At 36.8% G+C, this 24,868-nt stretch overlaps 1 protein-coding gene across 1 annotated transcript in view; it reads left to right on the plus strand.

Moving 5' to 3' along the window:
- The first annotated feature begins 2,307 nt into the window (after positions 1 to 2,307).
- Positions 2,308 to 24,868, plus strand: part of LOC149419678 (uncharacterized) — a 32,736-nt gene continuing 10,175 nt past the window's right edge. Inside the window, exon 1 of the mRNA XM_089636983.1 lies at positions 2,308 to 2,519. Coding sequence (XP_089493109.1) covers positions 2,489 to 2,519 — 31 coding nt within the window. The 5' untranslated portion in view covers positions 2,308 to 2,488. The remainder of the gene's footprint in view (positions 2,520 to 24,868) is intronic.

Consider the following 24,868-nt stretch of genomic DNA (forward strand, 5'->3'; position numbering starts at 1 on the left):
ATACTTTTGATTCAATCGATACATTTGATACAATCGATACTATCGTTACAGTCGAAACGGTCCATACAATCGATACGATCGATACAATGTAAATGTTCAATACAATCGATTCAGTCAATTCAATCGATGCAATCAATTTAATCCATGTAATCGAAACTTTCAATATAATCGAACAGCGACAAAAACTTTAAAAGAGCCTATGTCTTATTTTGTACTATAAAACTCATAATATCTATTTAAATTCAGATGAAACTTCAAGCATTTCTTCAAATTATTTTAAATCCATAACCACAGTCAAGATGTTAATGAGATGTTATTTATATGAAAAAGCCGTAAAATCGTTTGTCCTTTTGCTGCAATGTCAACCGTATTTGGCGTGTTTCCGGCTTTAGACCGATGTCAAAGGGTCACTGACGCTAGTAGTTCATTGACCTTCTATTAAAATAAGGTACAATAAACACAGCATCCTCACGCATATTGTAAGAATCGACCTTAAAAACTGCACGTTTTGGCATAAGGTGAAAGGTTTTGTAATCTCAAGGTTCAAACAGGAAGTTGTTTCCTTCGAATGAAGGTATTCAAGGTATTATTATAATTTTCCGATTTCCCCAATCAATATATATCATTTTTTTATACAAAGGTGCAACATTATTGTAAGATGAATAATGTGAAAAACCTTAATAGAAAAAAAATAAATTGCCATATTATGTTTCACTTCATTGGCCTACGTGCCGATTTACTGTACAGTGTTGATCAGAATGAAGACTCCAGCAAATCGCAATTTATTTCATTTACCAATCTACCCAGCTTATCATTCGTTTTTTTCATTGGCACTTGTAAGAGTATTCTTAGAATTTTGGTTTCTTGTTCTTAGAAATTCGGAGACGAAAAATCCGACCAGAGATATAGGTAGTATGATTTATACATATTTATAAATATCAGGTCAGAAGGGAAAAGTCAACCAGGATAACTACAGGAACTATGGAGATGATATCGACTTCACACAATTCTTTGTACTGGATAAAAGTTCAACTAGACTAGAAGAAATTATATTTTTGTTTAATCTAGTTCCATCTTAACTATCTAATTTAAATATGGGGAGATAACACATCATGTGTATTTAAATATGGGAAGACAACATATCATGTATATTTAAATATGGAGAGACAACACATCAAGTATAATTAATTACGGGGAGAAAATTCATCACGTATATTTAAATATGGGATGACGACACATTACGTTTATTTAAACGACTTACAAATAACACAAGTTAAATTTATAAAATAATTTTTACTGTAATCCCCATTTCGCCTATTAATCTACAAAAGTCAAAACGAATTTAAACAAATGAATACAAAATTTGTAAAAAAAACATCACAAGTACATGAACGCTACACAAGACAACATAATCAATTATTAAAAAATTCAGTAAACACTAAAAAAGGTGAATGAAATAATGGCCATGATGGTGTATTCCTTGATAGACTGAAAACAAAAAAAATATTTAAGAAAAAAACTTTTTAAACAATATGTAATATATCCAAATTTGTAATGTGTACTTAAGTTTAGTAAAGTATGTATATTTGTTTTAATTTAACATACAAAAAAATTAAACTGCTCCCTGCTAACCAGAGTCAGTATGGTCAATATGGCATCCCCAATTGGCGTTTGTTATGATGGAGCAGGGTGTGGGGAGGGGAAGATGATCGGGAAGAGAAAGGTGGGAAGTATCTGGCTATTCAGATCTGGTCATCAAACACGGCTAAATTAATTTCAAGCCAAATTTCCTCCGAAACATACCGCAAATGAAGTATATAATATTTTAAATTAATTAAGTTTTTTCAAACCCGCAAACTTCAGATTTGTATCGAAGACCTGCCACTTATTGCTTGACGACGGGTGTCCTTACATGATTCGTTGAGTCGAAATGGTAGCCTTAGTCCTAGCCCATAATAGAAAATTTTGAAAATTGGTGGTCTTCACCTAGTGGAGATAGTTCAAGGCTAAAAAACAGCAAAAGAAATGTAAATTTCAGGTAAAAGTTAAAGCGTAAAAAATAATTTTTACAAGTCATGTTTTATTGTGGTTCTCTTATTCTGGTCAGCACTGTTCAATTATATATTATGTGTAATGGATATAATACTATAGAACATAGCATCACTTAAACAGCAGGCCTAAGACTACCACAATCAACAATCAAGTATACTGATAGCATCACCGATGTGTCAAACACTTGGGGGAAACCCTATTAGCAAAAACCGCGATATAAAGCCTTCATGCTCAGCCTCCAAGATGTGTATTCAACCTGCAGTGACCAGAGAGCGCGTGTTCGGGGTTTCACAAACAACTTTAACTAAACTAACTTGTTCAGTGTCAATGTTAAATAGTGAACAAACAAGTATAACTGGTTAACGGTGACTTGTTCTAGTGCATACTTAGTAAACAAGTCATAAAATACAGTAAACAAGCGATCATTATCGTCATCATGGCAGGCAGATTCGTGTTTTTTACATGCCGTGAGTTTAAAAATTTTTTTTTCACTTATTTCTCTATCTAACTCGTAATATCACTCAGTTATTTTGTATGTAACTATTGTCTAAAAGAGCTGTTATGTGTGTAGGTTAGGTTAGGTTAGATTAGGTTAGGTTAGGTTCCCCATTAGCATATAGAGTTATTTTATGAATCCTGTTGATATTTAAGATCTGTGAAAGTACCATTGAAGTTCTGTTATTGTTCAAGTACTGTGAAACCACCGGCCAACGATGAAATAATAACAGAACTTGAATAGAACTTTAATTTTATCTTTGACTGAATAATTGTTCCTTGAATCAAAGCGTCCTAGAAGTGCCTCACAAATTAAGTGATTTTCTAAAGTAAATCACGTTCCACGAACAAAATGTTGCATTGTTTGATAAAATCAGAAGTATATTAATTATATTATACTTTTTTATTTAAAGTGAAATAATTTACCTATTACAATTCTGCAAATATTTCAGTTTTTTTTTATATTGTGATAGTCGATTAGCCGTTCATTTCCACTGTTAAACTGTATGTCAGTTTGATAATTAATTGATATTTTTTGACAGCAACTTGCTTATTATCAGATTGATAAAGCCAAAACTGCTGTCACAATAATAAAAACTAAAATTCTAGCAGAACTTAATAATAACATATTTAATTTTTATATATTAAAAAAAACATATATTTATGTAGTTGAACAAATTAACACAATGAACAATAAAAAAATATATTATTTGTATTGCTTAAAAAATAACGTTTTTCTAAAATTAACATGATATTTAAAGCAAAACGGGTACCTAATTAATTTATTTAACATCAAATTTACCCTGATGATAGACACTGTAATGCTCTCCGAAACTTTGGCTATGGAAGGAGGTAGTGCAAAACGGCATTATACCACAAAAATAAATCACAAATAATATCTGATTTTTATTTATTTATTTTTATTTTATTTGGTATAATATTTTTTACATTTTAAGTTTTCCTGTAATGTAGGCCTCACTGGGTGGCTTGCCCGTGCTGAGGCCTTCATTTTATAATATGAAAATATAATCTTGATAATACATTTAAAGAGAAAATAATACATTTAAAATAATCTTGTGTGTTTGTGAGTGATTTGTGTTTATATTAGTTTTGTGTGTTACGTGTAGGTTTTGTTTTTATTTTATGCTATTATTTTATGACATTTTGGTAATATTGTCTTTTTGTTCTTTAATCCATTTTGTAATTTTGTGTGTGAATTTATTTTTATTTGTCTCAATTTTAATTTCAAATTTTACACTGTTGAAAGCTTTTATAGCATGGTATTGGTAGTGTCTTTGTCCAAAGCTAGAATTTACTGTCGGAGTTTTTATGTTTTCTTTGTACGCTAGTCTAGCTGGTCTGTTAGTGTTATTTTGTGTATGTTGAAATTTGTTTTTTTTTGTCAAAAATGTAGTTTAGTAGTGTTTTAACGTATAATTGGCGTATATCTAGTACGTCACAGCTGTTGAATATTTGGTCTGTATCAGTCAGTCTATGTTTTTTTAGTATTACCTTTAAGATCGTTTTCGTTTCTTTTATTTATTTGTATTCGTTTAACATTTTGTTGCCTTTTTGCAGTGTGGCGTTTCTAGATATCGGTTTTAATTAGACAAATAAGATGAGTAAAATAACTTAACTAAATTCATTTGACAATTGAGACGATTTTTTATCATAAAATTAAAGGATAAATGGAGCAATTTGCTTTGATGCCAAGGTAACGCAGTGTGTTTTGATAAGAACGGTCAATATCGAAACCAGTTTAAGACGTTTGATTATTGAAGTCATTATTTAAGTCAAGACCAATAAAATCCGTCATCAGAGTACGTGTTATTTAGCACGTGCGTATTGCTTCAGCTTATAATGAGTACCGGGGTCTCGGAAATACCCGGGCAATAAGTACACCATTGAAGACAATATTAGCGACTCTCAAACGAGCAAAGATCCAACAAAGCTGAGGTCCTGGGTTCGATTACTAGAAGCAATAGAATCTTTTCATGATTTTTCATGATTCACCAATTTGTCTTCAGCGATAAAATTTAAATATTTGAGGATTCAACTTATTAAATTATTCTAAAAAATTAAAAATAATAAGTTTATGCTAGGTCAGAAGTTGGCAGTTAAATAATTGACCACTATGATGAACTGTTCGTTTGCCTTTATTGAAACGTTTGTATACAGTAAACGACAATAATTGCCAATACTAGTACTAAGATATGATGATATACGTCTGCACACATTTAATTTAAAAATACTTAAAAAAGCTTCGATTACAACCATTGATGTATTGTAAATCTATGATTACTACATTTTATTATAATGAACTAGTGGACCTACAATGATTCGCTATTGCTAATGTCTTTCTTGGGCGTCTCCGATTTCTTTCATCATTCACTACTGTAAACAACGACATTTATTCGACTATCTTCAATTCATTCAACGTATCTCATTCCGGTGCAGATATATTGGGTTAAGTATTTCTCGGACATCCTCTACTGTTTGTACCACAGACATATGAATATATAGACTAGAAATTAAAGATTAAGGGTAAAATCAACTGTTGAAGAACGAAGGGGGTAAAGCTGACTGTGATACGTCAATAAATCAATCTGATAGTATATAGGCATCTCGCATTATAGTATCACCATTTAGTTCTTAAAAGTAAAATCTGCTTTTGAATGAATAGACATTTTTACATAGGAGCGCAAATTACTCGCCACGTTATGAACAAATTTGCGAAGTTCAAATTCGGCAAAATAAATTTCTTCTATTTTCAGAGTCGAATATTTCGTTTACGTATTTAGTTAAGACACTTTTATAAATGTTCATAATTTACTTCCCAGCAACCAACCAGCTTTGTGTTTCGCGTCCAGACGTATCTCGATGTGATAGTATATGTTTCTATAACTGATCCATATTATACGATGTGAATATGCTTAAAATAAAGTAAAATAATGCTTATATATGGAATGTAATACGACAATTGGGTTTATTCTCTTTTTCACATCTATTTTTACAAGTTTTCATACCACAAGCCACCATTTTGCCGTGTTATTTCGTAAAATGAACCGATGATGCCTCGACCATAGTTCGCACAAAAATGATGACTTCACGTTTTCTAAATTCACTTGAGGCCATAAGCGAGCACAGCCGGCTCCAATGGAACCGGTATGGGGAGTGGGGAATAATACACTTTTAATCACTTAGGGCAGGTCTACTAATATTCATATGTCTATGGTTTCTACCATTCAAACTACTCTCTTAACACTCCTGGCACTAATAAGAATAAACTTTGAAATTGTCAGCGATATCGGTTGACTATTTTTCGAGTAATCCGAGCACAAACATACGCAGACTGAATTTTTATGTATTAAGATTGGTTCAAACCATGTATGTTCTCTCAATATTTTTGTATTATATTTAATCTCCACACAGGCTTGTCCTAGTGATGTTAAAATTTTAAAAAATTGTTAACCACAATACAATGTGAAGAAACAATAAGCAATAACAATTATAAATATTTGTTGCTGTCTCGGCTAATACTTTTAGTGCTTACTGACGTAACACAAGATTTTTAAAACACGAAAAGATCTATTTTCCCGTTAGTAAGTAAGATATTCAAATTATTGAAACAATTTTTAAAGGTATTACACATCAATGTAATATTTAATCGTTAAAGAATAGGCCAATATTAATAAATGTAGACGAAACATTAAAAAAAAACACAGAACACAAAAGGTAACGGTTGCAACTGCATATCAAACACAGGAACTTTGTTTAACCGGGACAAAACTCTACCACTGAGCTCACCGAAATCTTCGAGATTTTCAATATTTTTTTTGGATTGTGTTTATCAATTTAACAATGACCAGTAATATTTTCCTCTAAATTGGTAATTCTTAAATTGAAATATGACATCGATAAAAGTGACGGTAAATAATCAGTTCTCAGTAGCTTTGTGGTAGAGTTACAGCTAAGACAGTGATAGTTACAGCTAATGGTCTCATGTTTAGTTTAGATTTGTTAATATTATTTCAAGTATTTCGACATGTTAATTCGCATGCAATGTTGACATGCGTGAACACTTAACGTACCACTACTGAAAAGAGAAATAATTGCAACACGTATTATAAATTAATAGGTACCCATTGTTTATAAGTATCAGTATAAATAAATCAGGTTGATATCAGTATGCGCAAGCGTAAAGTATTAATTTATCACTATTAAAGATTTCTATAAGCATCAATTACTCATTATGAAATTCCGAATTTCCTCCCGAATCTGACCACTGAGCTACGTCGGCTTATTCCCAACCCGCCAAATAATTCAATATTTACTAGTACTTCAATCGAAAATTACTGCTTATTGCATTTTTTTCTCCTGTAAACAACCAATATTATTTTTGTAGGAAAGGGTTCGATCGACAATTACTGCTTATTGTATTTTTTTCACCTGTAAACAACCAACATTATTTTTGCAGGAAAGGCTTTGTTAGTGCTGTATTTTGGCCCAGAGCACCTGACCGGACATCAGAAAGTGCGGGTTTAATTCCCGTCGGCAGCATTTATTTTTACTCGGGAAATATTTTCAATTTGTATGGATATTTCTAGCGGATAATTAATGTTTATAATAATTTGTTATCCTTTGTGGTATGCATAAAAACCTTGTCTTATAAATAATATATAAAAACATTAAATACTCATTTACAATGATGGATCGCAACATAACGATTGAGTACTTTGATATACAATCATAAACGTAGGTCAATAATTGTTTTTTGCATAATACTGTGGCTTTTTATTTTCCTCAGCTGGCGAAGTCCTCTATCACGAAGCAAGCAACATTTTCCGCTGACTGTGGAGGTAGCAAGAGAATTTTAAATATTATAAGGATTTTCGTTACCCGGTAAATGTTTGTCTTTCTTTTAAAGAAAAAATTATTTAATAATTTATTAATTTGCTTAATTCGCTAAAAATAATTAAAACAAATCGGAATGTCTATGGTTTAGACCATAGACATATGAATATTAGTAGACCTGCCCTAAGTGATTAAAAGCGTATTATCCCCACTCCCCATACCGGTTCCATTGGAGCCGGCTGGGCTCGCGTATGGCCTCAAGTGAAATTTGAAAACGTGACGTCATCATTCTTGTGCGAACTATGGTCGAGGCATCATCGGTTCATTTTACGAAATAACACGGCAAAATGTTGACTTGTGATATGAAAACTTGTAAAAATAGATGTGAAAAAGAGAATAAACCCAATTGTCGTATTACATTCCATAAGTAAGCATTATTTTACTTTATTTTAAGCTTATTCACACCGTATTATATGGATCAGTTTTAGAAACATATACTATCACATCACAATGTAGCGATTCTCAAGTGTGCTCATCGTTGTTTACTGGGGTAAGTAAATTATGAAACATTTGTAAAAGTGTCTTAACTAAATACTCTGAAACTAACTACGACTCTGCAAACAGAAGAAATTTACTTTGCCGAATTTGGACTTCGCAAATTAGTTCATAACGTGGCGAGTAATTTGCGCTCCCATGTAAAAATGTCTATTCATTCAAAAGCAGATTTTACTTTTAAGAACTAAATGGTGATATTATAATGCGAGATGCCTATTTACTGTCAGATTGATTTATTGACGAATCACAGTCAGCTTAACCCCCTTCGTTCTTCAACAGTTGATTTTACCCCTCGCCATTATCTTCTCGTCTATTAATTCCTATGTCTGTGGTTTAGACGAAAACTGTATCGGTTCCTTCTATAATTACCTTCTACATAGTCTGTAAATACTGTTATAATCCGTGAACCATTTATTGGATAACCAACACCTCTAACATAGGTCTTCCAAAGTGGTTCACTACATTTGGTGACATAGCAGAAGTGCCTGGTTTGTCCTGTCTTTGCGACGTATGTGTCTGCCTACAGGTGGAGAGTTCTTAGGACTTCAAATGAAAACGTATCATGTCGTGGCTCCCACTTCAATTCCAATACCTTAAGAATGTGAGAGTTATCAACATCCATGGAGACCAAGTCATTGAGGCAGTATTCCGGAGGCAGATCGGCGAGTAATTCTGGTTTGTTACTAGCCCACTTCCGCAATTCGATTTGATCTCGTTTGAACAGCTGATAACTTCTCTTAATATAACTCTATAACTCGACTCTTTGGCTTCTTCAGCTGGACCCTCACGATCCATTGACATGTAGATAATGGACACGATAACGCTGTTCGAAACGTAGACCTAAGAAGGAGAAAGCGCAAAACGGCACAATACCCCAAAAATAAGTCAGGATAATATTTTTGACCGTGGAATCACGAATAATATCAAGGCGTTGTTTTAATAAACTATTCATTTGGCAAGCTTCCAGTAAGCCGCTGTTTTTACACATTTTCTCTTTGTGTGGTAGGATACTTGGCAACTAACAGTATTCCAGTGAATTTAAATATTGTTTTGCAGATCATCTTGAAATGATCTTATAACGATCTATCTAGGATTAAAGTTCTCACAGATAATCCCACAAAAACCATCCCGGAATAAAGTTTTATATTTAAAGCGAAGCTTAATGCCAAATCACTATTTTGATTAATCTTTATATCGAATTTGTGTACATTATGAAAACCAAAAAAATATGTTTTAGTTAAATTGAAGGTTTTCCTATTGCTTCGCTTGAGTAGAATACAAATAAAGAAATAAATTACTCAATAAAAAATATAAACAGAAACTATTAAAAAATATATTTTTTCAACAGAAATGTATGAACGCATAAAGGAAACAACTTTTAAAATACATTTTTATAGCTAAGATTATCTGTGACAGTTTCACTTGATTAACTTTTTTGTTTTCTTATAAAATCATTTACAAAATAAATAAAAAAACAGTTTTGTGCTTGAAATCGAACGTTTCTAGACTCCGTTTGTGAAGCGATTTTAATGCCTGTTACCTACGATATTAGGTATACCAAGAATATGGACATTTTTGGCTTGTAGCTTCCTCTTAAAGTAAATAATTGAATTGATTTAGGCTGGGATGTTTCAATACTCGTCTCATTTGATTGTTTGCCCAATTCGACGATAAGCGCCATTTTGAATTTAGAACATTTGGACGGTCTCCTTTGAAGGCCGATTCCCGTTTCGGTGTTTAAACAATGTTAAGCACGACGGTTTTGTTTAAATACTGAAACGGATCCAGATTTAGTGACTACCGGGGACCATTTAAAAATAAAAAAGTCAACCAAATTGTGAAAAAATAAGTGTTGTTTTAATCATTGTTTAATTATGACGGGACCGTGTTCAATATTCAAACATCCAAACCTAAATGTTAACATTTGTCTTGAAATCTGTAGATGATAAATTATTATTGTTTTAAGTATGAAATTAAACCTAGTTTAATGGATTTTAATCGCACTGATCGCAAAGCTTCATTAAAATATGGCACTTTAATAATAAATTTATTCAATTAATTAACTAGTTATTTGTAGTAAAAACTTGACATATTTAACAAAACATCTCAAGTCTATAAAGTAAATAACATATTTTTACACAGAATAGCGGTACCTACTCTAAACAACTTTGCATTACTTTTTTGTAATGTTTGAAACCTTTTTTAATATCTACTATGAACAGTTTGTATGATTGAAGTTTAATGTTGAGATAATATAAGGAATGAAAAATATATTGTTTGTTTTTGTTTCAATGTATACTAATTAGTTCTATAAATTAGTTAGAGATGTAAATTAACTTCTATGAGGGGTGACTTTGCATCACATGGGTATTTCATTATTATGTTTTTGTAATCCGCATATTGATGAAATGCATAGTCATTATTAATCTTAACTTTAAAGTACAATTGGCTTCACTCTCTCAATATTTTTAAATGATGGCCTAGACCACCCTTGAAGGGTGGAAGCCAGAAAAACTTGAAAAAAACAAGAACATACAGAAAAAATCTTGTATTAACTCGCGTTTTTATATATTTTATATATTTATTAGAATTATTTCTAATAAAATCTTATGTATCTTAACTATCGATATAGGTAGGTTTTAATACTAAGAATAATTTTAATATCAATATTACAATTTTATCACCCATAATACAGGGATCCCTAGCACAGCAGCGAAAAAAATTATCAACGATTCGTAAAAGTATTTTCTTCTGCTGAATTGACCAAACGTTTTCAAATATTAGACATCTTTCTGTAACAAATAAGCAATTTGAATAAAGTTGATCACTCCCCGTTTTATCTGTTATATGGTTTTGATATTCACACGAAATCACCCTTTTGTTAAATTTCTATTCTATTTGCACGTCTATAGCAGCGACAAAAATTTACGCGTCAGTTAATAATTATTTGCTTTGAAGTTTTTTCTGCGTCTGAAAAGCTAAATGAAAATGTGCCCGTAATGAAGAATTGTTTTTTTTTTAACTTGAAAAATACTTTTTATTTAACATTTTCATATAATACAACTCCCATGGCAGTGTCAATATTCTTTATTTCGATTTACAGAAAGATTTGGGAAAAGTCCTTGAAAATTCAATAAAACAGAGATTTTTTTTATAAAACAAAGGCAAACATTCCCGGATTACGAATAACCTGGCATTATTTGTAAATCTCTTACTACCACCACAGTAAGCGGAAAATTTTGCTTGTGTTATGATGGAGGACTTAGCCAGCCGAAGAATTCCGCCCACTTGGTGAAACCCAAACGCTATGGCAACTCAGCCACTGACCGGGTGAAAAATAGTTGCTTACACCTTTTTAATGACCTTTAGCCATAGTTATTAGCTGTGATTAGAGGACTTCTAATTTGGAAAATGTTATTCTCAGTGGAATTCTGATATTGGAATTGGAACTGTGATAATGATTAAATACACATTAAAAGGGACGCTTATATAGTTTGGACATGCAGACTGGATGAATGGAAATATCATTTCCAGAAGTCAATAATAATAGCAAAAAAAATATTCCAGGATGTGCTTCCAAGGTTAGTGAAATCCCATGCGTCCCATATAGTATTTTTTATTAGTTGCAATTGCAATGTTTGTACATGATGTCGGTATAAAGTATAGTAAAAAAATCGGACTTCCTAACTAGGATTTCCTGTTCTGAGGCGGCCTGTAGATTGTAAACTTTTGTATTTAGTTTCATGTTGTCTTTACATCGTCTTCACAGTGTTTGTAAGTTGAATATCACTTTGTTCTCTCATCCATGTTTTTACTTTTGTTTTAAATATATACATTTCCATTATTTTTTTGTTTGATTTGGTAGAGCATTGTATAATTTCGTAGCATAGAATTTAATATTTCTCTTTCCAAAAGATGTGTTCAAACTGGGAGTAACCAGTATATTTTAGCTTATTGCTCTGGTTGAGTATTTATGTTGGGAAGTCGACTATTTAGACATTTTTTTTTAAAATTGTAAATAAAATATTTTTTCAATTAAGTTTTTACACATTGTAGAATTGGAAGTTTAAAAAAAATATTTCTTCTGTCGGAGTTCTAACCTTTTGGGTTATGTTGAGCCGCTCTGTGTGAGTGCTTAAAGCAGACTCCCAACCAGTTATCCCGTACTTTATTAGTGATTAAAACAAATCGTACTACATTTTTTAAAATATTATTTATGTTAAGTTTTTTCGTAATTACGTAATTTCGTAATTATGTGCAAGTCCCATTGGATATTTTCATTGATTTCAATTTCAAGATATTTGATGTTTTTGGAGTGTGCTATAGTAGGACAGAGGCATTATAAACCTTGATTGTTCTGATAGATATGCATAGTGTTAAGATAATATATGAATTCAATAAAATTTAAGAAATCATCTGCAATCAGAAAAAAAATCTATTATGTAGAGCGTGGTCTAGAGTAAGTTCGGGACCAGCGCTCACTCAGGAGTGGCGCTTCGTGCTGGTAAGCTGCGATCACCACTGTGTTGGCGGAGGCTTTTAGCCGCATCCTGGCTCCAGTGATCCGGTGTCTCATCAGGATGGCGAAGTCATTCAGTCCACATTGATTGATAATGTGCTGCTGAATCTTCCGTATCCAAATATAATTCTACAAGTGTTTGTATATTGGTTTCGGAGTTGTTGATGTCGAGCTAATTCGGCAATGACACTATTCCTCACAAGTATACAGGCTAATATGTTGCTAATTGTAGAATTCATGGACGCCCAAAGGAGACATTACATCGGTCAAGTTAATGAAATACTCGAGTCAGGTCACATGTCAATTGACGGAATAACATATGAGTAATTTCAATATTACGGCCTCCGTGATCGATGGGTAAGGCTTTCGATTAGCCATCCTGAGATCACGGGTTCAAATTCCAGCGTGCTCAAGTCAATTTTATCTGATTATTTTGTGTTATTCAATAATTTATGAAGATTCTATCAGTAGCGTCCTTGTGTAAGAACACAATTCAGAATTTAAACTATATTTGTTATAGGTGTTTGATGACCATATCTGAATATTTCCCCACATTCCTTTCCCCATCTTCTAACTCCCCACTATCTTCAGCCTTATGAAATACCCCACTTGAGAATGCCATGGTATCACTAGCTCCAGACGGCTGAGAACAGTTGGGACTCTCGTGCGCTATTCGCGTAGTAATTAAAAAAATTACGATGTATGAAAATAGATTAGACAGAGTTGTGTGAGGGTTCAACCTCTCTGCGTACCCCTGCGGTGAAACGGCGTGAGGGTTAGTTAATTAGTACGTAGTATTTAACGCCCACGACATCATCATAAATTAAATGGCTTACTCTGAACAATAACCAATTTCCCTACTGGTATGAAATAACGGGAGGATTATGATTCCGCGTATAATTAATATGTCACAGTATGAATTACTAAACACAATTTAACACTTATTATTACAGACCAACTAACAACACAATCATTTTAACTGGTCTACCACCATTTATTAAACTAATGTATATGATCACAATAGTACCTAGACTGAAGAGCAAATATTTGAAATTGTTGAACAAACCTTATCAATTCGTCCCACAAATTTTCCAAGGTTCTTGCTAATTAGAAATTACTTATGATTGCTGTGCTTATTTACTAGTTTGGAAGAAAACTTACAATAAAAAACATCATATGATATACGCACTCTCAAAATGGTGAAATATTCGTGCAAACATGCACTATCAATTTTGCAATATGCCCTGTCACTGCAAAACTATGAATTGACAACGCCAAAATATGCACTATCAATGCCAACAATTATGCCTACAGTATACCATATAAAATATGTCCCATTAATGCCAAAAAATATCCCTACTGTATACCAATATGTACTATCAATGCTGAAATTTATGCTTATAGTATACCATATAAAATATGCACTATCAATGCCAACATATATGCCTTTAATACTAAAAATGCACTATCAATGCTAACATATATGCCTATAGTGTACCATATAAACAGGAAAAGGATATATTTTGGAACCAGTTATCTGTGAAATATGGGAGAGGGAGGGGGTGGCCAGTGAAAAAAAAACTAAAATTATTTAGTTCCTCATCTTTTTTTATTGATTTTTTAATGGTATTACCGCAAAAAAAGTCATTACTGCTTCCAGCAGTTTGGAGTCAGTGGGACTATGGCATCCCCAATTTCAGTATGTTTTGGGGCTGAAGATAGTGGGAGTATTCAGATGTGTTTGCCAAAGACGGCTAAAGCCGTTGCAAGCGATATATCAATTTTGAATGGTGGTCTTACACAAGGGCAATACTAAGAGTAACTTCCTCTCTGGAACTTGGACAAATTCAAAACACCTTTAAAAAGTTATATAAAATATTTAATAGCGACGAAACAACCTAACCTATGTAACCTAGTTTTTGTTTCATGACTTTATATAACTTTCTAAAGTTATGTTGAATTGTCATTGTGTTGAGTTGTCCGGTAACCTATAATGCCTATTTTGTTGCAGGATTTTCTGACTAAAATTGGCATTAATGACGGAAAACCGTCCAATTATGCACTAACGACCAAAATGATTCAATTGTGCATATGCACAAACCTAGTCAGATGACTAATAATGAATATTTAACTGGACCTGAAATTATTTATTTAAATTTTGAACATTTTTGAACTAAATTTTAATAAATGTTTTTTGTTTTACTTCTGACAAAGTGTTGTAACGAATTCATTTACAATGTCGATACTTAACCATCATTACGTGTGCCACATATAATCTGTTCATTATTAAATTATATCTGAATGATAAATGCAGTGATTGCAGGCATGGTAATTGGTTCAACTCACTTTCCAATATATCCCAGGGCTATAAACAAAATAATATAGGGATTAATGTAACACGCGGATTCAATTAAATTTTACATATATTTTAATTAATTCAAAATAAAATAAAACCACACCGCCATTGACGTATCACATGCACTCTGTACATGAAAAACACCGGTATATGTTCATCAAGTTCTGGTAAAATATTAAGTGACAGCTATGTGTGCTCTGTGTCGTACAAAGAAGCAAGCTAGCATTCCACAATGGATTGCTGATACCTACCCTGATGTATGGTAGAGGAAGGATGAAAGTAAACTGAATGCTGTGGAAATTCTGATCCCTGATGCGTATGTTTGTAAAACCATGTATGATGCAAGACTGATGTAAGCGTAATGAATTATATTAAAAAAGGGACGATTAGATGGTTTAGGCACGTAGAGCGAATAAACGAAGAGATGAGGATATATGGCGTGAATTTCAATGGTAAAACAAATCGGAGACACACGAAGAAGACATGGCACGACCAAGTGAACCAAATACTTGATTCGGGCCATACATATAGTCAAAATTGCAGCAGACTATATATGAGACGATGTATGAATGTGGATGAGGCAAGGAGTTTGTGCCAAGACCGAATTATTTGACGTTCTGTCAAACAAGACAATATTACAATTTTTTTCCTCTTAAGTTATTCCAATCATAAAATATTTATCCCAGACTTGCACAAAAGTCAATAGATGTTGTACATTTAAATAAAAATTGATTTATCTATCCAATACATTATCTATATTGCATTCAATTCAGGAATAATCTTGCAATCGTACCTACAGATAGTAGCCAATAAAAACATGCGTTGAGAAAATGAAGAAAATATTGGAAGTTCTTAGTCGAAGTTTGATACGGTTAAATATGACCGAAGGGAATAGGGTCGAATTAGCCCAGCGGTTAGAACAGAGCCCCAGTAAGATACTGGGTTCTTTCCTATATCAGATCAAATCTTTTCTGATTTTCCTGTTTCAAATTTTCTTTAATAGTCGCTAATATTGTCTTCAATGATAAGATTTTATATCACTTTCCAAAATGTGTTCATTTGCCACTATGTTAAATTTCTTATTCCACATCCTTAGATATTTTACCTGCGCTTCGATCGACACATTTTTTTCATCAAACAATCTCATAGAAAGAATCTGTCACCGGATAAAAACGCGTGACTTGTTGAATTTGTGGTGTCAAGTAAAAAATAGGTTAACAAAAAACGTAGGTACCTACCACCTACATTGTATTTAAGAAACTTGCTGCATACAGATTACACCGACAAAATCCAAGGTCCGGCTTAAGGTCCGGTTTGCCAAAAAAAATCTACTTTGCATTGTTTACGGTGCTAAAAATAAACAAGAAAATACTAATGACCGAATCTAAACACGTTTATTGGATTCTTGATATCCCGGGTCAGATTACTATATACCCAGATGGTTTGAACAATGCAATGTAGTTTTTATATTGAGAAAAATTTCTTTATATGGCGGTGACGACCTAAACTGTCCTAAATAAGTACTCCATTAAATTCGAATCTTTTTTGTATGTAAATATATCTGAATACCAGCGAAAAGTTTAAACAAGTAATGACTTGTTTAAACTGACAAATGACAACAAAATAATAATTTCAAGAAGAAAGTGGTTAATATTACGGGATAAATCATTTACATTTTTTAAATTTAGTTTTACGAAGAAATCCTTTTGCAGACTTTGTTTTACAGTGTTATTCAAAATTACAATGTAATTCAATATTCAATATTGAATGAGTAACAGTAATTAACAAATGGAAAAAGTTTATTTGTAAACTAACACAATGTTTTTTTTTTTTTTGTTATTTGTTTTTGGGGTGTTATGCCGTGTTGCGCTAACTCCTTCTTTAGCCAACGTTTCGGACAGCATTGCAGTGTCCATCATCAGGGCAGATGTGTTATTTGAGGTTGATTTTTTTTTTTTTCATTTTCTAGATTCTTATATTCCATGAAGTGGTGAATCATTTAAATTTACTGAATTTAAAGTTAATGTTCTTTATACAAATAGAACGGCGTCATATGCGCCTCACAATTTTTACCTCATATGGGTTTATTTAAATATTACCTGGCTTTTATAGACTTAGAGGCCTTGTATTTTCTCGGTAGGGAAAAAATTTGTTACCTAAAAACCCTACTAAAATTGCATGTATCATCATCCAGCATCAGCACCAGCGGCGACCTACAGCGGCCATATACTACATACGTGTCTGTTTGTGTTGTGTTGGGAATGGGGAGGAAATTTCGACTGCGCCCTTTTGTTGGAGTCCTTCCGCATTTGCCGTTGGGAGTAAGGAAAATCGCAGAAAACCTTACCCAGGAAGGAGCGGCCGAACGTCAACTTGAAACGTTTGCGGCCTTCAGTAACATCGGTATATGATGTCCTGCATTTTTGAGATGTGTGTGTGTGTGTCTGTTTTTATGTTAATATAAACTTATGGGAAGATAGAAAATAAACATACATATACATACAAATTATAAAATATTATATAAATATATAAATAGATATATAAACATTATATATTTGGGAAGAAGGTCGGGAGTTTAGGAAATACCTACTGCTCGCTATTCGTCCGCGTCTAGTTCTGGTATGTGCCATATGTGGTCATGGTCCATGAGGATGTGTTTAGGTAGTCTGTGTGTGTATCTGAATGTCAGGTCGCTCGGAGCATTGTATTGTCCTATGTCTCGTATTAGTGGATTTTTACTAAGTGTGAGTGATTTGTAAAAGCGTTCAGTCAGTCTGTGTGTGAATTCGTATAGAGTTGGAATTTGTTCTCGTTCGTGTAATCTCTTCAAGTTTGTTCTGAGTCTCGTGTTGTATGTGATTTTAATGCAGAGATTTTGAAGTGTCTGTAGATTCTTGTGGTCTGTGTGTGAGATGCTGCTCCATACGGGAATCGCATAAGAGAGTACTGGACGAATGAGCGAGTAGTAGACGAGGAGTTTGGTTTTGGGAAGTAGCGGACTCCGTCTATTGAAAATTGGCTTCATCATGCCGATCGCTTGTCGCGTGCGCGTGTGCATCTTCGCTTGGTGAGATTTCCAGTTGAGGCGGGAGTCCATGGTCAGGCCCAGATATGTCACTTCATCTTTCCATTCTATGCTGTGTCCTCCCATTTCGATGTTAAAGTCAGGTGTTCTGTTTACACGTTTTCTCGTGAACATGATGGCTTCAGTTTTCGCCTCGTTCAGTTTCAGGCGCCATTTTTTGTAGTATTCTACGAGCGCGTCGAGCGCCCTCTGTAGGTAAATAGCGGCCATATTCGCTTTCAGCGAGGAAACGTATAGTTTGACGTCATCTGCGTAGATAGACAGATTGCATCTCTCGTCTCGGGGGATGTCGAAGGTAAACAGAATGAAGAGAAATGGTCCAAGTAAACTTCCTTGCGGCACGCCTTTTGGAATCTCACGCATTGAAGATAGCACGTTCCTTATGAACACTCTGAACGATCTATTCTTTAGGTATTCCTGTATCAGTCTCGTTAGGTATATGGGCGTGTTAGTGCGGTGCAGTTTATGCACGAGCCCGCCTATCCATACGGTGTCGAATGCCTTCTCTAGGTCGATGAGCGCAGCGGCGGTGAAGCGATGTTCGTTAAATTTTCTTGCGATGTATTCCGCTACTCTGGTGAGTTGATGGGTCGTGGAGTGCCTCTTTCTGAAGCCGAACTGCTCGTCTGGCAATGTTTTGTTGTCGTCGTGGTGCGGTACAAGCCTGTTGAGTATAATTTGTTCAAATACCTTGCTCAGCGTAGATAATAGGCTAATCGGCCGGTAACTTGTCGGCTGCGTTCTATCTTTATTCGGCTTTGCGAAAGGCAGCACGGTCGCCGATTTCCAAATCTGGGGGAAATGCCCGGTCATGAGGCAGGCATTGAACAATTTTGTTGTGTAGATGATGGCTTTTTGAGGGAGATGTTTGAGTAAAATGTTGTGAATTTGATCGCTTCCCGGCGCCTTGTTTGTTCTCAATCGCCTGATTGTGACAGCAATCTCGCTTGGCGTAGCAAAGTGAATATCTTCAGCGTTTGTCTGCTCTGCTTCCCTCAAGTCTCGCAGAGAGTCAGCTACGATCCGGTCCGTAGCCGGGTCGGAAAGGCCGTCTGTAGCGGCGTAGGCTCTCTCGAACCCGTCGGCGAGTGTTTCAGCTTTTTCTTGTAGCGAAAGCGCCGTCCCGGGGCCGTTCAATTTCTGTAGCGGGGGGATTGTGAAGTCTTTATGTCGCAGCGCGCTTGCCATTTTCCATAGGGAATTATCCTTCGGCGTGAGTGATGCGACTTTTTTGTCCCAAAGTTCGCGCTTGAGTTCTGCGATTTCGGTCTTGATTTCCCTCTGCATGCAGTTGTACGCTGTCTTGAAATATTCGTCGCGTGTGCGGTAAAACATGCGTCGCAGGCGATTTTTCTCCTTGATGAGCGATAGAACGTACTTGGGAAGCTTGATCGTGTATGGGTGTATTTCTTTGAGAGGAATGTGTGTATCCTGTGCTGTTTGAAGAATCTCTGTGAGAGTGCTTGTAGCTGCGTCGATTTCTTGTGGCGAGCGCAGAGTTCCCGAAGTGAGATGAATTCGTTCGTTGACTTCTTTTTTGAATCCTTCCCAGTTCGCATCCTTGTAATTGCGCTGTTTTCTGGGGGTCCTTGAAGTTGTGCCGCCTATAGTAAAGCTCACGGGCAGGTGGTCCGAAGACAGTTCGTCTAGTGTGCGCAGTGGAGATATTGTCTTGACATTTTTCTCGAGTACTATGTCCAGTGTACTCGGATATCTAGATAGTTGCGAGTAGTACGTAGGTCTGTCGGGCGCCATTATCGAATAGGTATTTGTCTGCATGTGTGTAAAGAGCGTATTTCCGTTCGCATTTCCTCTGTAGTTATTCCAATAGTTGTGTTTGGCGTTCAAGTCACCTCCCATCACAACAATCGGTCCCAGATAGAGCAATTTATTGAGATCTTCTCTCACTAGGTTACGTTGGGTGCAGTATACGGAGATGATGGTGTGCGCTCTACCCTCTATGGTGACTTCGATAATCGTGGCTTCGGCGTACTTCAACTTCGGAGTGGGGATTCTTGTGGACGTCATAGATTGCCGAACGAATATTGCGGTTCCTCCGCCTGATCTTCCTTGTCGGTCGTCACGATAAATCTCGAAACCTTGCACTCTCAGCGGTACGCTTGGATTCAAGTGAGATTCTGATAAGAATAATGTCGGTGTGTAATTCGTTTGCCAAAGCGAGCAGTTCGTCTGTCTTGTTGCGCACGCTAAATGCGTTCCATACGAGGACTTTCACCGTCTCGGTATTAGGCATCGAGGAGCTCTATCAGGATGACGAGCTTGTCTGCTCTTGTTGTGCAGCGGGCGAGCTGTGATTGCATCCTCAGGAGTCCTTGGAGCAGGGCCATCAAATCCAGGTTGTCCTCTGAGGAGTCGGGCGCGCGCACGTGCTCCTGCTGTGGGCGGGGCTGGGGGCGGGGCTGTGGGGGCGGCACGGGCTCGCGCTGCTGTTGGGCGGGGGCGGTGCCTCCGGCTACGTTGGCCCATGTGCGTCCATCCGTCCTCGGCTGAGGAGGTGGCCTGCTCGGGTTCTGTTCTGCCGGTGGGCGTTGGGCCCTTCTGGCAGGTCGCTGCTGTATGGAGGCAACGTACGCTACCCGCTTGGGGCAGCCTCTGTAGTTGGCGGGATGCGGGCCTGAGCAGTTGCAGCATGCGGCGGGCTCATCTCTTGTCTTCTTGGGGCATTCTGCCGAAGCATGCTCCAGTAAGCATTTTACGCACCTTGCTGTGTGCGAGCAGTTTCGGGACCCATGCTCGAAGTCTTGGCACCTGTAGCACTGGGTGCCGTGCTGTAAATGGTTGCTCCTGTGCTTCTGGAGGCGAATGCGGCAGTGGCACAGATATTTGACGGCCGCACGCAGCTGTCCCATGTTGACTTCCTTATTGAAGTGTGCTAAGTATAGGGGATACTCAATTGAGGCAATGCGGCAGTGGCACAGATATTTGACGGCCGCACGCAGCTGTCCCATGTTGACTTCCTTATTGAAGTGTGCTAAGTATAGGGGATACTCAATTGAGGCGGTCATTTTGACCACCTTCACTGCTGGGAATCCTTGTGATTCCAGATCTGCCTTTATTTCTTCCACTTCGACGAGCGGCAGGCCCTTGATGACGGCCTTTTTCATCTTTTCCGCTTCGGCCGTGAACGTGTGGAAGCCGCGAGCCTCCGCTCGCAGCCCGTTGGTAAGGGCGCGGTGGTCCTCCATCGTGCGCACGAAGATGTTAGCCGTGCCGCCCCTGTTGTATCTGAAAGTGAAGAGCTTACCAGCCCCCAGATGTCCTTGCACCGCAGCTGTGATCTGCGCGTGTTTCATGTTCCCCAGGGTCATCACAACCGGGGGAACGCGGTCTCTCCTGCCGGTACCTGCGGGAGAGAAAGATGTATTAGTATTGGCACGCTTTATACGCGGCGCGCCAGCGCCTTCGCTTACCTCGGGCAACTCTTCAAAACGGTTGCCACACTGGAGTGGTTGTGGTCCCCGTGGGGACATGGGCCTCTTCACGGGGTTGGACGGCCTCGTCCAGCCTCCATCCTGGGGGGCAGCCGTCTCCATCGGCTGCTGCGGTCTCGGGGGCGCCACGTAGGCCGACGCTGGGCCTATCGGGGGGCGCGTGGGGGCAGAACTGGGTCCTGCTGCCCAAGAGGGTCCTGCTGCGGGCTCCGTCATCTCGGTGGCGTCGGGCGTCGTGGAAGCCGTGGTGGTGGATGGTCTCCGGGTCCTTGGGTCCTCGGGGCGGGGCTGTGGTGCGGGGATCGTAAGGCGCACGGTCCCGGTCTTAGTGCGATGCGTAATTTGGTGAGCGCCGGGCGGTACCACGACCGGGGAGTCCTCGTGGTCAGCGGGGAGCATCCTCGTCGGGAACATCTTGACTTGTGGAAGTCGGTGCCTCCTCTTAAAAAGGGAACACTTCTTGGGTGCTTGCGGGCGGTTTGTGGGGGCCAGCGTAAATCTGCGTAGTATTGAGTATTTGCGCTAAAAAAGCTTTGCCTTAAGAAAGGCAGTTAGGGGCGCGAGCGCCTACTCAGGGGGCCGGCGGGATTCCTCCGGCCGGCAAAAGTAGCGGGACCTGGCTGAGTACACAAGCCAGACAAAAACGCTTGTGTGGTTGTGTCACAAACCACAAAAACGATCTCTCTCTATCTATCTATTTGAGGTTGTGTTAAAATGTGAGCTTAAGTATGAGGTTGTGATACCGTGTTGCCAGCTCCAACCCTCTGAGCTAACATTAACGTATCATTTTTATTTTTTATTTTTTATTTAAAGTGGTTTTTCTTCGTTTAGCTCTGGTGTAGCCGTCAATTACCGGATACCAAGAACTATTGAGCTTAGCTCCATCGTCTCTATTAATGTTTACGGGATTTTTATGAATTTCAATGGCTTCCGTAATCAGCCGTGCTCTATAAGTTTTGGGTCTCCCCAAGATTTCAGGAACAAATCCAAAGTAATGCCCGGTGTCAATCAGATGCTCGGCAATTGCCGATTTGTCAGGGTGGCCGAGTTTACAAGCTCTGAAATGTTCTGAAATCCTTTTGGAGATAGTCCGCTCTGTCTGGCCTATATAGACTTTGTCACATCCGGAACAGCTGAGTTTATACACTCCATCTGTTTCCAGAGGAAACTTAGTCTTTGCAGAGTAGGTAATACTCACCATAAAATAGAAATGCCTGCCGAGTAATTAACGTCACCAAAGACAAGACAAGTCCAAAAAACCTTTAATTACGAAATGGTTATCAAAAGATAACAAAATAAACAGCAACAAAATCATTACAACTGTGTATCTGCTTAAAAGTTGAAAAATCTGCTAGAAATTTTGAAATATTTAGGACGGGTTGTTTCGGAGAATTTGAACAATTCATCAAATTTCAACATTCATTTTCGGGGTCTGTGAAAGTCCTATGCAAGTTCTGTTAATAAATCATTATAGGTTATTGGCTTGACAGAACTGAAATAAAAACAGAACTTGAAAAAATCTTTCGCAGAACTGGAAAATGAACGTTGAAATTTGATGAATTGTTCAAATTCTCCGAAACAACCCGTCCTTAATCTATTTCGAATTGTTTCCATTTAAAACTGACGGTTATGTCCGTGCATTTTCAAATTTGATAATTTGCACAAATATTTAGATATGCGCAAAAATTAATATTGAATATCTCAAAACAAGATATTTGGAATTGTTGCAGTTTAATAATGGATCATCGATATATAAAATAGAGACAGCCAATCAACATTGCATACTCCTTCTCTCTTACACTGCTTGACGTCGTATATAACTATTCCATTTAATTTTTTAATTTGTACTTAGACTAACTAAAGGAATTTCAAATTTGTCTGACTTTTTTAACACAGAATACGCCCACATCTCATATGTTGTGTTCTTCTTTATTCGATTCAAATTGAAATAAAGACTTTAAAGTTCGTATAAAAAAAGCTCAGGGTTATTATTCTATAATATCATGTATGGATTCCCTTAGCCAATTTGCCTAAAATTAAGCCCCCAGCTGACAAACTAATGCCGGAAGCAATGGAAAAATGAATAAAGCATTTCGGAGGCGGGTATGGGAACTGCCTCTTCGGGAAACGTTCTTTCAATAACCAACACCCCTTTCATAGGTCATCCCAAGTGGTTTGCTATGATCGTTGGAGGCGGACTCTCAACTAGAGGTGGGTCCTATGAGTACTTTTCGTTACTGGGTACAATGAGTACAGGTACAGAGAAATACCTGGTAAAAATACCGGTGACAAAATACTCAAAAGTGTTTAATACCGACCTGAAGATTGATTTAGAATACGTAATTCTAATGCACTCGCATAAATTCTGCCCACATATTCCCCACAAATTTTCTACGTAGGCTTGAGCTTGATTCCCCCATTAAAAATGAGTACTTCTCCACAAAATATTTGAAATCCATCCGTGGGGGAGAGGGGTTGTTACAGAACTTTACTGAAACTTCCCCACAACCAAAAACTCATCTGTGATTCCCCACAATAATTTTTCGAAATCCATGGGGGGGGGGCGCAAAATATCATCATAAGAAATACTAGTCACAAATACCCAACGGAAATAACCGTCAAAAATACCCGTCGTATTTATAATATTTAGTCCCGATATAAAATACTTATGAGTATTTTGGAACCAGGTATTTTGGAGATCTGTCACAAGTACAAAGTATCGCATGGAAATACCCGGTACTTTTACTGGGTACGATAAATACGCCTCACCTTTATTCTCAACCCTAATGTGGGTGCGTGATGGGGGTCAGCAAAAGCTGCCGGGTACTCACTTGTAAGACTCTATAGCTTCTAATTACTGACTGACTTAGGTACCTCGACGTAGCCGCATTATATACCTATAGCAAATGCGTTGGAGAACAAACTAGCAAATCGCGAGTAAGTAGATGCGATGTCCTACTAGTAGGTTCTAATGCGATGCGGGTCGCATGTATCAACGTTTCCGTACCTTCTAGTAGCTACCGCTACATATATATGTATATATCTTTTTTTTTTGCACATAAACATTTAATTATTAGTTCATTAAGCACTCAGGACTTTTTGATTTAATTATGACTATCGATCATTCTAGTTATATTATGAACTGTATTGTCTACGGGTTTTCTCAAAAATTCTCTCATTAAATAAAACTCCGTCTAAACAAAACACTTGGACTTCTAATGTTATAGATTGACAATGGGCTCCGATATTCAGCATGTGGTTGAAAAAATATGGGCTCGTACCTTAAGGTTCCCATATATATATATATTAATACCGCGCAAGAGTCCCAACTGCTCCTAATCGTTTGTAACTAGTGAGATGGTTGGAATAAGAATTGGAATACGAATATCTACCTACTACTGAACTGACGTTTGTCTATCATCTCCTAGCTTACTGAATATAAAAGTATTAAAATTTCAAGTACTAATAGGTAAGTGTAAAGTGCTAAACTCACTAAAACG

This window comes from Hesperophylax consimilis, chromosome 11 (genome assembly GCF_061612785.1).
Source record: "Hesperophylax consimilis isolate HC1 chromosome 11, BYU_Hcon_1.0, whole genome shotgun sequence".
NCBI lineage: Eukaryota > Metazoa > Arthropoda > Insecta > Trichoptera > Limnephilidae > Hesperophylax > Hesperophylax consimilis.